This window comes from Lipotes vexillifer, unplaced genomic scaffold (genome assembly GCF_000442215.2).
Source record: "Lipotes vexillifer unplaced genomic scaffold, Lipotes_vexillifer_v1.1 scaffold97, whole genome shotgun sequence".
Classification (NCBI taxonomy): Eukaryota; Metazoa; Chordata; class Mammalia; order Artiodactyla; family Lipotidae; genus Lipotes; species Lipotes vexillifer.
In genome coordinates this window covers 647510-661688 of record NW_006775688.1, presented here as the reverse complement: position 1 = coordinate 661688, position 14179 = coordinate 647510, and the positions used below count along the sequence as shown (strand labels likewise).

At 45.4% G+C, this 14179-nt stretch overlaps 1 protein-coding gene across 1 annotated transcript in view; it reads right to left on the bottom strand.

The window, feature by feature from the left end:
- LAMC2 (laminin subunit gamma 2) overlaps positions 1-14179 on the bottom strand; it is a 60630-nt gene that overhangs the window by 5975 nt on the left and 40476 nt on the right. Inside the window, exons 9-19 of the mRNA XM_007450135.1 lie at positions 11214-11432; positions 10401-10583; positions 9521-9766; positions 7334-7479; positions 6172-6328; positions 5655-5860; positions 4492-4571; positions 3252-3401; positions 2580-2724; positions 1711-1860; positions 1072-1186 (exon numbers count right to left, since the gene is read on the bottom strand). Of these exons, the coding sequence (XP_007450197.1) occupies positions 1072-1186; positions 1711-1860; positions 2580-2724; positions 3252-3401; positions 4492-4571; positions 5655-5860; positions 6172-6328; positions 7334-7479; positions 9521-9766; positions 10401-10583; positions 11214-11432 (1797 nt within the window). The remainder of the gene's footprint in view (positions 1-1071; positions 1187-1710; positions 1861-2579; positions 2725-3251; positions 3402-4491; positions 4572-5654; positions 5861-6171; positions 6329-7333; positions 7480-9520; positions 9767-10400; positions 10584-11213; positions 11433-14179) is intronic.

Here is a 14179-nt window from a genome sequence, read left to right as displayed (position 1 = left end):
AAGAGTGTTAATACTGCCCAGGGGGTGAGAGTGTGGAAAGTGGTGGCTATTACTCTTTCTTGTCCAGGAGAAAGTACCTTAAAGGAGGCACTGAACTGACCATCAACAATCAGCCTGCCCTGGGTCCCCATCATTGCAAAAGTGAACCCCAAAGTGAATCAGAAGCAGGTGGAATCTTTGAAGCCCAAAGTTTCAAGCCAGAGCCTTAAACCCTAAGCTGCCAATGGCAATAGCTGGGGATTGGACAGAATGGGTAGAGAGGTACTTTCTGTGAAGAAAATCCTAAGACTTAGGAATGTTTATTTTTTGTTTTTAGTGAAGAAGACTGAAACTTTAACCAAATCTCTACAAGGCATAAACCCAGATTACCTAGAATCTAAAAAAAAGCTTGCTTTATTATTACCACAAAGCAACCTCACTGGTCCTGTCAATACACTGGAACCAACCAGGCAAAAGAAAGAGAAAGAGAAGAAAAGAAAGAAAGAAGAAAGAAAGAAAAGAAAGAAAGAAAGAAAGAAAGAGAGAGAGAGAGAGAGAGAGAAAGGAAGGAAGGAAGGAAGGAGAGAGAAAGGAAGGAAGAAAGACAGGAGGGAGAGAGGGAGGGAGGAAGGGAAGAAAGAGGGCTGGAGGGAGGGAGGGAGAGAGAAAGAGAGGGAAAGGAAGAAAGAAAGAAAGAAAGAAAGGGAGAGAGGGAGGGAGGAAAAGAAAGAGAATTATCTGTATGGTAGCGGGATATTGAATCTGTGAGGAACCTTAGAGGTCATTTAGTTCAAATTTCTCCAGAGGGGAACATTAGAATCTAGAAAGGCATGGGACCTGCCTATGATCACACAGCCAGCTCAGCACAGTCATGTGGCTGAGCAGAGATCAGAACTCAAGCCTTTTGACATTTAGTTCAATTCTCTCTACTACATCAAATATTTTTTAATGTTTTTCTTTAGAAAGATATTTATTAAGTGTCTATTAATACCCCAGTGTACCTGTCACTTAGATTTATAAAGATTCAAAATAGACCAAAGTCATGGTTATAACTTTAAAATACTCAAGTGATCTGAACCACGAAATACTCACCTCTGAGGTTCTTTAAGATGTTCTCAACTTCATAAAAAGTGGCATTGCCCATACTTAGTGCTTCCTGGGCTCTGCTTTTAGCAAGGTTGGCACGGGAAAGCAGTTGATCTGATTTCTGTAAATAGGCAGGCAGAACAAGATTAGAGTAAATGTAACACACACCCAGGAAGTGCCCTCCTGCCAGCCTATTCACTCTGACACACTTCTCTTCATGACAACAGAGAGCTGTGATTCGCCAAAGAGCCTAGGGGTGCTGTAGCAAACCGCTCCACAACCTGGGGCAGCACAAACTTTATAACCCAATGACTCAATAGGAGCCCACATCGAGAACAGTCTCAAGCTCTGGTCCACTATCAGGTACAAGAACAGTTTGCACATCCTAATTTTAAATTCTAGATACTTCCTGAAACCAAGCTAGTGGACAGAGAGCCAGACCAGAATTAGACCCAGTAGGCCTGCGTCCTATTCCTAGATTTGAGGGCTGACTCAGTGGCTGGAGCTGAGCTAATTACATTAGGGTCTCTATAAGCAGCAGTATCATGACCTTTCGAGAGTTTCTGATGGTTCTTCTTACAGCATTAATTCACATGGTAGCCCTTCAATACATGTTTGTTGAATGAACAAGCTAACAAAGGATACCTGTCTCCCATTCTTCCCACTCTGTAAGAGCTTCCGGGTTTCTTCTTCCCAGTTTCCCAGATTGCTTTGCACACGCTTGAACTCATCCACACGCTTAGTCACCAGGCTTGAGACAGAGTCAGCTTTTTGTCTGATCCTCTTCGTTTCTACCTGTGAGGCCCCCAAAATGAATGAGCCTTACTTTCTGCTCACCAGTTGTCACATCAGCCTTCCTAGGACCCGCCATCATTGCTCGTAAACAACTATCCAGGCCCAAAGTCTAACAGAAATGAGGCAATATTCCTCATGAAAGTCAGGCAACAGGTCTCCCAAACATCAAACAGGTTTTAGGCCTGCTTTATTTTTTTTATTATTATTTTACGTGTTACTTTATATATACATGGGAACATTTTTGTGGAAATCATTGTGAGTACTTTTTGCCATAGGTAGAAAGCTGAATCTTAATCTAATAAATTTGCAATAATTAAAGGAAGATAACAGAAACAATGCAAAACTTTTGAGAAAAACAAAAGCCTTCTGAGTGGCCATACGTGGAGATACACTACAGGTTGGACCCAAATGTAAATATCAAACTTTATCTGTAATAATTTCCCACAGGTTGCAACAGTCCCCAGAACTAGGAAAGAGATAGAAAACTTTTAACCACTAATAGGAATAGGTTCAGGATGTGAGCCATGGCCTTATCAGGGACCAAGATTGGGGTTTAAGAACAAGGATAATGAGGAGAATAAATACTCTTTCTAATCTAAAGCAAGAAAAGTCAATATGGAGGAAAAAACTGAATGACTGAACGATTCAATGGAACCCCCAGAGAAGAAAGCATTACGGCCCTTCTTCTGTACATCAGTGCATAGGTTAGGTGCCCTTACCTGAAAGGACTGATCATTGACCCCCTGAAGCTGAGAGGCTGAATTGAGAAGGCGGAGACTATGCTGATAAGACGTCTCTGCTTCAATGTCAGTTTGAGTGGCCTCCCTTGACAACTGCTGGGCCAGAGACTTGGTTTTCTCCAATCTGCAGGGAGTGAAGAAAGAGGACTTTGAGAATTCACTCTTTTTTATTAAAAGCAAAAATTCATCCTGTTAAAAGTATGCAGTCGGGATTATTGGAAGAACCAGACGAGATGTGTCCCTTTCCACAGTTTAAACATAGACCTTAAAGTTTATACAGGTTGGGTCAGAAAAATTCAACCCAAGTTCTCTAATTTTTTTTTTCCCAATTCTTGATCATATGAATATATTATGTTTATCTGTCCCATGCCATCAGATGAGTGTACTCACATCCTTTAAACACCACAGACGGTGACCGTATCTCCAAATATACAACCTCTCAATCAAAACACAAACTTTACTTAGATTAATCAACCTTTTCTTCCAGCCTTAAAGGTATCTGTTTTCCTCCAAACTAATACCCTCATCCTCTCGTCCCTCTTAGTATTGATGTACTTCTAAAGAAACACAGCACTCCTCAGACGTGGTTTGCATTGAACCCTGGGAGAGAGCAGATTATATTGGACCGTGTGAGGACCCGTTGAAACGTACTTTCCCACAAGCCCTTGCACCACGGAGCCGTCCAGCCTGCCGCTCCCGCCTCCTTCACTCTGAGCCTTGCGGGCCAAGGATAGGGCTTGTTGGGAGTAGTCCTCGGTTTCCCTGGCCAGTTGCTCCATGTTATTGGCTGCCTCAACGTGGCTGAAAGGATCAAAAACCAAGAATTTGAGTTTTCACGGCAAAGAGCTTCCTTTAGGGCTTTTATTTAAATGAAAGGAGAGGAGTAAGGGAACTGGTTGGACTAGAAAAACCAAACAGAATTGACCCAGATGAGATGGAGCTCCTCTAATAGAGGAGCTATCTAGAAGCAGAGGGTGTTCTGAGAAGCAGCCTCATTTCCTAGACTTTTTTGGTCATCTACTCCATTTATGGCATAATCAGTGGAAGCTATGGAGATGGGTGGGAGAAGTCTCAGAGTGATAAAATATTGCATTTATAAACTGTTTTCTGCAGGAGAAACCCCTAGATTTTATTCCATTCAGGAGCCAACTCCCTATTTAGTTTTGCTGCATCTCTAAACTGAGCCCACCCCTAAGGGGGACAAAGCCTGTCAATGAAAGTTCCCCAGTTGCTTTTGTCCTCCTGGTTCTAGAAAGTGATGGAAACGAGCTCAGGAGGCAGCGCGCGCTGCAAGAACACAAGCCAGCCCCCTTCTGCTAACAATTTCACTTGGGATTAGCAGAGCCTGCCACCTTGCTGAGCCCTCCGCCAAGAGCAAACCTCTTCAGCATGGTAGGATTTATAGTCAGGCAAGAACTAAGGAGGTGCCCGTTATCACTGGCAGCCTGCAGAGCCGGTTTTCAGGAGGACGTTCCCCCTCTGCAGACTTGGCCCCCACAGGCCAGCAAACAGCTCGCAGCTACTTGTTTCCAGGCTTGGTGTGGGAGCCTGGGAGTCCCTCAAAGGTGCAAAGCATTCTTTTCCAAGCCTGATTCATTTGATGGGGCCCAAGGAATTACATCTGACATACACCAAAGCCATGCTGTTGAGTCATAGAGAAATCTGCGACAGAAACACCCCCGCCCCCAACTCCTGCCAAGTGATCTTGCCCAGTGGCCACCTATATACACTAAAAGCCAAGGGGTTAAAAAAATGGCTTCAGGGCAGGGGGATGGCTGCAAAGGAGCCTGGTGATAATGAATATGCTTTGGTCCTGAATACCCCGCAGCGCTGTTCAATGCTGGCCTTGCAGAGGTGGTCTGAAGCAGAGGTGCCCTGCAGTACTGCTCACCTGTCTGCCAGTCTCGTGGCCTCCTGAGCTAGACTTTTAAAGCCGTTTGGCCCCATATAGTGCTCTGAGGGAGGAACGTCCTGTGGAAAAAGGACAATTGGTTATGGCTTTGCCATGAGCCTAAATATGAGCCATGGAGCCTAAGCAGGTTCTGCACCTGTTCTGTCAGAGCCACTCGTCCTTAGTCACACAGCATTCTACAACGTGACACGTCGAGTCCCTGGTCACGATGGTCATTACATTAAAAAATGTATAGACGAGAATAAAATAGAAATCCAAGTTTAAAGGAAGTCTGTATATAGATATAGATATAAAATATATACATGTTTATAGTTGCATATGTATTCAAAGTCCAGTAGAACATAGACCAAGTTTTAATGGTAGTTATTTCTTAGTAATGAGATCATAGACCAAGATCATAGGGGATTTTTGTGTATTTTCTGAATTTTTTACAAAAGGAAAATCAATACACACTATTTTTAAAGCCTTCATTTTCTCATCATAATATCTGATTATCTTCCAGTTTTCTTTATCCACCTCCTATCCACCCACTTACATTATTATCACCACTGCCTTCTTTATTTAGAACGAGAAGGGTGCTCATTCAAACCTCTCCCTCCGACCACACTACAAACTACGTCATTAAGAAAATCATACTGGCAACATTTTTTTTCCCTATTTTAAGAAACATGTCGTTATTGGCCTCCTTCCTTCCTTTCTTCTTCCTTCCCGTTCTTCCTTTTTCATCTGTTCTTTATTTCTTTCTTCCTCTCTCTCTCTCTCTCTCTCTCTCTCTCTCTTTCTTTCTTACAGCAAACATTTATCACAGCCACACATTGTGCTATGGGCTGAGAATGTAAACATGAACAAAATTGAACCCTGCCCTCTGGGAACTAACAACGTAGAAGATTTGCAGAAAGAAGGGAGAAGAGACGGTCAAGATGAGGCTATGGGTAGCAAGAAGTGAACTAGGAGAGGACATAACACAGTAAAATGGGAACCTGCAGGAAGCCAAGGAACATAAACAAAGGTGCAGCTGCTGCAAGGAAGAGAAGTCTGTCTGCCAGAGAGACCAGAAAACCAGAGAGACAAGGTGAGCCTGTGACATGGGCAGTCTTCCATCACAGCAGTGACTCTCAGTCCCCTAACCCAGCACCACCTACCGTGTTTCGCAGGGCAGCTTCACTTTCCTCCAGGCTCAGGCGCATCTGAGTGATGAGCCTGTGAGTATCCTGAACTCGGTTCTGATGCTGGCTGCCCAGGGCCCGAACTCTTTCCACAGTCATCTTGAGGTCATCCAGGCGCTTCCGGTAGCTATTCTCTTGGCTCCTGGCCTTGACCAACTGGAGATTGAGGGATCTAATAGCACCTGAACACCAACAAGGAAAGGGAAGATGAGCACTTCGGGGGCCAAGTCGTCAAACATAACGGAGGGTTGAAAAAGTGACTTTGACTGGTTTATGGCAAAATGGTAAAAACCCAACATATGAATGCATGCAACTGCTCTTTTATCTCCATCGTTCAGATCCCAGGGGGACATCACAGACAGTCCTTCCACCTCCGCAAGGGCTAGGCAGAGAAATCTGCTGAACTGTTACCACCGAAGATTCTGTGACCTAGTGTATTGCTTTCTAGGACTCTGAATTCTCTCCTTTGTGAAGGGAAATTGGCCTTCATCACCTTCTGAAATCTGGGCTTCTCTCAGAATGTCCCGAAGGGTCTGCTCAACCCACTGCATCCTGCCCTCCAGCTCTGTGTTGGGTAGTGCTTCACCGCCACCCTGAGCCTTTGAAATCAGGGTCTCCAGGTTCTGGAGCTGCTGCATAAACTGATCCATCTGAAACCACACAGGGAAGAGGATTAGAACAGGTGACAGAGTTCATGGTCAAATAGCAGGTACCCAGGGGCTAGTAGCTAAAAGCCCAGAAATGCTTGGCATGTCATGTTAAAGTTCAGATTCCAGAGCCTAGACTTTGAGTCTGAATCCTGGCCCCACTATTCACTAGCTGTGTGACCTTGGGTAAGTCATTTTCTTTATCCATAGGATGGGGATAATAATAATAATATCTCACAGACTTATTACTTGGACTAAATGAGTTAGTATTTGTATAGTACTTAGAACCGTGCCTGGAATAAAGTGCTACAGAGGGCTGGTTAAATAGATAAATTTTTAAAAAGAGGTTAAGTTTGCTCTACATTTGGGTTCCGTTTGGGCCCTCTCTTCCCCCACCCTTCACCCCAGTAAAATGTTAATTAATAATTAACAACATCAATTTCATTCTTCTCTGGAATTTGAATGAGAAACTTCTGGAGACTATTCCTGTTTTGACAGCCTTGACACCTCTGGACTCCTCATATCTTTTATACGTTTATGTCTTCTTCATTTGTTTTATAAGGACATCTCTTGGAAAAAAAATCCAGCTAGAAAGTGGCATATTATAATGGAAAGAGCACTGAATTCAGAATCAGGGGACATGGATGGTATTCTCGGTTCCACCTGGCCATGTGACTTTGAAAAATTACACATTTTTCAAAACTTTGTTTGCTCAGTGAAAGCTGAGATCAGAATGCTTTTCCTTCCAATTTGACTAAGTTATCATGAGTACCGAATGCGGCAGTATCTGCAAAAGGGGTTTTGAAAATGGTAAATATAAGAACATAAGCCTGAAGTATTTTTACTAGTATATGGAAATTTTCTTAACATAGCAATTTTTAAAGAAAGAAATAGTAATCCCCGCCCCCGTCCCCAGGAGTCTAGGAGAGTCCTGGATTTGTGACAGAACCACCCAGGAGACACTTTAGGATTTTACTCCTGCGGGTGAGGTCTGGCTAGCATGCACACCTGAATCTTCACTTGATTATAGCAAGCTGGACAGATGGTTAATGCTGCGTGCTCACAGTTGAGGCCGCCAAATCCTGGCTTGCAAACACAGCTGCCATCACTTCTACACTCCACGGGCTCCGAGCCCACTGGGTTGCAGTTGCAAGCTAGAGAAAAAAGACGGACAAACAGGAAGCTTTCATGTCAAGCTAATTCCAGAAACTGGAGGTATAGCAAAGATAAAAGGAAGATTGAGTCACCAAGGGCAAAGAATCCTTCTTTGCCCTTGTTGCTTCATATTGTGTTAGATTCATTTCTTGGCTATGCCTCCAAGCACATTCCCACAATACAGAGAGGTCTTCGGAATCATCTGGCAAGTTTGTTTGGGGTTTGTGTCTGGATGAAGAGACACTATAACAGTTCATCCTTTCTAGTGGCACTTATTTACTTCCTCCCCTTAAATCATAAGCCTGCTGGATATTCTGCAGACACTCTGGCTTTGCTCACAGGGAAAATAACATTTCTTCTGGGCCTATATGTGCCAGAAGTAGACATCTCTCTGTATATTACAGATGAGGAATATGGCTCAGAGAAGCTGAGTGATTTGACCTAGGACACAGAGCAAGAAAATGGCAAGCTGGAATGAGAACCTGGCAAGAGCCAGTGATATTTTCTTTCTGCAGTAAAGCGGTACCTTTATTCAATCAAATTGATTCAGTACCACTATGTGTCATGTTCTGTTCTAGGAGCTGAGGATGTAACAGTGGGTGAAACACTACTGGAGTGATTCTTTGGGTTACTCCGCCTTCAGTGCTCACAAAACACTTGGTAGTATGATCATATGTCTAAGCGTACTGTCATTATTTGCTTACATATTTGTGTGTCTTCCTTATTAGCATATGAGCTCTTTGGGAGCTGGAGCTGATTTATTCGTTATTATAACCTCGGTATCTAGCTCCACACTGGGTACACGGTAAGTGCTTGATAAAAGATAGTTGAGTGAAAAAATGTATGGTCTAAAGGCAGTGAAATCTCTATTAATAGCACCTTATAGATGGAATTATATAGTTTATAGTATGCTTTCTCATATGCTATTTTATCTTTGCAACCACTTTGAGTAAAATATTAATCATCCATATGAGGAAACTGAGGCTCAGAGAGATTAATTGGCATGATCAGCGCAATATGTTAAAAAAAACTGGACTTGAACTCAGTACCGCTGATGTCATGTGGATGCTTCCTATCATAGGACATCACAGCTAACCCACAGGCTGGGGTCAGGGCAGGTGGAATTCGTGCCCCTGGGTAGAAGCCCCAAGTTGCACAGAGGTCCTCAGCATTTCTGGGGCTGGGGACTCTGGTGTGAGTTGGGGGGTGGCTCTGAGCTCCCTGCAGACCTCCTGGGGGACCAGGAGTCCTCCAATCTCGGTCCCCAAAGGCACTCTGAACCTTAAAATGAGGAAGCTCCTGAGTTCTGGGCACCAGGGCTGGTCTGGGACCTTTGTGACCTAGGGGTGAGTCTGTGGGGCAGGCCAGCTCCCTAGAACGGAATTTGCCTCTAGAACAGAACATGTTCGAAGGCTTTAAAGAAGGGCTGAGCAAGAGGCCTGATCTGCACATTCATGCTTTGATCTGAAGCGGCCCCCAGGAATGCTCCGCGGAAGCTACTGCTTTGAAGCCCAGTCTCCTTAGGAGACGTTTGGACTGTTACCTTTCTGTACATCAATCGCACTGACTTCCTGAGAGGGTCTCTTCAACTGCTTTACAGCCCACTCCCCTCCCACTTCAGTGTGTTCAGGCTTAGTCTCGAGCCCTTTATCACCTTCCGATTAAAGGTCTGGCAGCCCCTCTCTGCCTATCAGCCTCAGGACTGGGCGCTGGAAGCAGCCCCATTTCATCTCCTTTTCCACTCTGGAGCATAAACCTGAACTTTTGCACTTCTCCTGCCCAGCTTTAACCCTTTCAACACCCTCCAGCTCTGACTCCAGAGCCCTGATGCAGGGGACACTGGTCTTAAGACCTCTGACAGGCGAAAGGTCCAGGCTGTTCACGAGCCAGTCGGTCAGAGAAACCAAAGTAGCACCGCGATATTACCTGCTGTTGGCCTTGTTGATTTGTATGTTCTTACACATGTACACACACAGGCGTGCACGCATGCACACACACGCACACACAGGCTGTCCAATCCGTCTAGGGGTGCAGTCCTACCTCGACACTTGTCCGTTGGGTTGGGAGCCAAGGGGTCCCCAAAGTAGCCTGCTTTGCACTGGTCACAGTGGGTACCGGCTGTGCCGTGGAGGCACTTCAGACACCTGCCCGTCAGGCGGTCACAGTTCCCAGAGGCACTGGGGTCCACATTGTTGTTGCACTGACAGGGTTGACAAGGCCTCACTGGGCCGTGTTCCCCAAAGGGGTCCCCAAAGTAGCCATCGGCACAGAGCTCGCAGCGGGCACCTGGAAGGAACAAAGGACCAAGCCCAAGCGATCATCCACTGGCAGCAAAACCAGACGCAGAGGACGAAAGTATAAATAGCCCTCTAGAGGAACTTTCCCCGTGGACCCCCGAACAGTAGCTTCAGGAACAGGAGCCCATGGCCAGGGCCTGGCTCTTCCACTCCACGGTGGTCACAGATTTTAGAACACAAGCACCACTAGGAGCCTTCCTGCCGGTTAACTAGCTGACTGGGAAAAAGTCAGATTGAGACCCATACCACTGAGACTGCTGCTGAAAATAAACTCTTCTTTCAGACTGACCAGCAGAGAGATGCGACATTTACAAGGCCACTAAGTTTTCCTTCTTTACCTTGGTTCATTTTTAAAAACTTAGTTAAACCCTGTATTTCATCTGAAAACTTCATCTCCTAATCACAAACCTCCTAAAACAGCTTTAGCTGTTTCCTCCGCGTAACTGTACACTCTGCCCTTCCTCAATCCACTTCAGCTCTCGGGCATCGACGAGCTATCCTTATCTTTAAAATGAGCCCATTTAGACTAACCCCGAGTAATGAAAACTCCCTGGGAATCCCTTGGAATAGAAGCTATCCTTGCAGATTCACGGCATCAGGACAGGGCAGGCAGCTGGCCTCACCAGTGACACCGTGGGGACAGTTATTGCACACCACCTCCTCTGTCTCGGGCATCACGGAGCAGCTGAACCCATTGCGACAGGGGCAGGGCTTGCAGCTGCGGGGGTCACGCGGGTCGTTGTAGAAACCAATGGGGCAGTCGGCACACTCGATGTCAGGGTTTTCATCCCCTGAATAACAATCTCCTGGGGGGCAGAGGAAGAATGGAGGAGCAGAGAAATGAGCAGGGTAAAACTGTACACTTGCTTTAATACGCATGACATGTGCAAGTCAGAGCTTAGTAACTCACAGCCTGCCTTTCTGAAGCTTTCCCCAGAGTGCCTGAGCGCTAGTGCTCTCCTCTGCCCTAGTGCCAGCTCTAAACATGGCCACGACCCTGAATCTCACCCTCACTCTCCCAGGCTAAGCAGACATACACTCCCTTTACCATCCATGACTTAACACTGCTCCCCTGTCCCCCAAGGCCTGACACCATTTGTCCGCACATTCATTCCAGTCCTGACATTGCCTTTGATCTCCCCGTACAATGCTTGCAACTCGACACCAATTCCCCCACCCAGCACTGAACCATGACAGCCATTTCCTGTAACCTAGCACCTTTCTCACAACCCTGTGGCATTTTCATAATGAAAAGGATTGAGTGTAATAAAGTGCCATGTCCATCTTCCCTGACTCCAGCCCTGCTTCCCTTAATCCTTTCCCATCTCTGAAATGAGTTCAGGCATGGTCTTTCCTACACAGCTCTCTCTTCCGTGAGAGACCTCAGTCGCCTGGCTGTGCCCCCAACCATCTGGTCCAGGTATCATTTCACTCACCTGTGTCTGGATCACAAGCCCCTCCTCCTTGGCAGTTACATGGAATACAGGTGCCAAAAGGTCCCAGTCTGGCTGAATCTCTTTTGTAGCCAGAAGCACATTCCTGGCAGAACTGTCCCTTGTACCCAACAGGACATACACATTGTTCAACCCATGGTGCTGGGGCTCCAGAGATGGGGCGAGCTGAGATCAGGGTCACATTGTCAAGGTACCCAGTACCTGCAGGAGAGGGAACACATTAGAAGCAGCAAGTGGTAAGGTCCAAGGATCTAAAGTCAGGCCTCTCATTGGATTTTATTTCTCTTAACTCCCTGATGAAATGAAAATTCACATTTTTAAGGCAAGACAAGAAAAATTTAAACATAAAACTTTTTCTCTGGGCTTCCCTGGTGGCGCAGTGGTTGAGAGTCCGCCTGCTGATGCAGGGGACACGGGTTCGTGCCCCGGTCCGGGAAGATCCCACATGCCGCGGAGCGGCTGGGCCCGTGAGCCATGGCCGCTGAGTCTGCGCGTCCAGAGCCTGTGCTCTGCAACGGGAGAGGCCACAACAGTGAGAGGTCCGCATACAGAAAAAAAAAAAACAACAACTTTTTCTCTGCCCTTTGGCCTCCTCCTTCCCCTCTAGCTGCATTGTATATCTGCATTATGTGTTAACCAGACCTCCCCTGTGGCAGAAATACCTGCTCAACCATAAAGATCAATTTTTCTCCTTCTGGCGCCAGCCATGTAACTCCTTAGACGATAACATTCCTTTGTCAATCCTTTAAGGGGTCATGATGACCCACTACTCGCCTTGTATGTGCAGACATCTTTGGTGAACTTTATGTACAATGCCAATATATCATTTTCCCTTAAAGATAGCAATTAGTGCAGAACAGACTGGTCAGACAACCTGGGGAGATACTGGGCTGCACCTAATGGAAGTTCTTAGCTTAAATACTTGCTTATGACCTATTAATGTTACTAGCTATATTATATGCTGCCTAATTTTACAAGATTATTGTTTCTTGCACTACCAAATGTGTGATTGATCCTCAGATAAAATTAATGATGATTAGGCAACTTAAAACAATTTGATCAAATATATAGTTCTGCAAGATTGTAATCATGCATAATAACTCTAGATATGGGAAGAAGCAACAAGAGGGAACTATTTCCTGGACCATAACAGACTAGAAAGACAGGCAGTAAAGAGGCTTTTGGCTACTGTTAACTGAACCTAGTCCAGTAATAGCACGTTCTGTGGCCTGTCAACGAAATCCTCAACTGACCTGGGAATGTGCGTTCCTAGCAATTGGTCACAAAATGCCTCCCAAACCTTGGTTGAACTTAAGACCGAAAGGGAAGGGATTGTAAAATAAAGAATGTTGCCCACTATCCAGTTCTACAAGAATCAAGTCTTTAGCCACTGCAGTCGCTGACCTACAGTACATCCTGAAAGGACTTCAGGGTGAAGATCAGGATGTGGCACTTTGTGTTCTAGGAAACCTGACAGAACCGGCCCTCAGAGAGTTAGATATTTTCAGGAGAAAATTTTTTTTTTTTTTTTTTTTTTTTGCGGTACGCGGGCCTCTCACTGCTGTGGCCTCTCCCATTGCGGAGCGCAGGCTCTGGATGCGCAGGCTCAGCGGCCATGGCTCACGGGCCCAGCCGCTCCGCGGCCTGTGGGATCTTCCCGGACCAGGGCACGAACCCGTGTCCCCTGCATCGGCAGGCGGACTCTCAACCACTGTGCCACCAGGGAAGCCCAGGAGAAAATTTTATGAACCCAGTTTCTTGCATCTTCCCATACTTAGAAAAGCACTTAAACCATTAACTAAGGTATCTGTTCCTTGCAAATAGCAGTAACCTTCTACCAAGATGCATGCTTGATTGCACGTACCCTCTTCCCAAATCACATATATACTGGCTTCCCCCTTTACCTCTTTGGAACAGTCTTCAGAACTCTCCGAGAGACTGTCTTCTGGGTTATAATTCTCATATTGGCTCAAATAAGATTTTCCATTTCTTTCTTAGATTGACAATTTTTAAAAATTTATTTATTTTATTTTTGGCTGCGTTGGGTCTTCATTGCTGCACGCGGGCTTTCTCTAGTTGCTGCGAGCGGGGGCTACTCTTCATTGTGGTGTGCGGGCTTCTCATTGTGGTGGCTTCTTTTGTGGAGCACCGGCTCTAGGCGCGTGGGCTTCAGTAGTTGTGGCTCGCAGGCTCTAGAGCGCAGGCTCAGTAGTTGTGGCGCATGGGCTTAGTTGCTCCACAGCATGTGGGATCTTCCTGGACCAGAGCTCGACCCCGTGTCCCCTGCGTTAGCAGGCGGATTCTTAACCACTGTGCCACCAGAGAAGCTCTCTTAGATTGACTATTGATGAATATTTTTCATTGATAGCCCTATCAAAGACAGTTGGTATTCACTCACTATGCCATGCATAAAGATATAGCAGTTCATCATGACTGACTGCATAGGCTCTGGTGTCAGAAAAATCAGGGTTTAAATTCTGGCTCAATCCTCACTATCTGTGTGAATTGGGCAAGTCACAAAACACCTCGATGACTGTGTTTTCCTCAACAGTAGAAAAGAAATGACAGTGGTATCTACCTCCTATGTTTCTTGTGAAATTAAATGAGACAATGCATGTATTGTAGTGTGCTTGGCACATAGTAAAGATTCAATAAATTGTTAGTAAGCACCTTTCTACTTCCTGCTTTATTCACTATATCAGTGACATGGAAATGGTGCATGCCAGCCATGCTTCCTTTTTACATGTGTGCTAAAAAGCTTAAGGAGGTCTCATTTAAATAATCCCAATCGAGATTAGGAGTACCCAACATAGCACATAGTATATAAAAGTTCAATAATAGGAATCAACAGAATGCATGGTGATATCCGAACGTGGTAGCACCGAGTTTAATCCCAAAGAAAAGTTACTCAAGAAATAAAGAGAACAGTGTCGTAGATGCGATTTCTG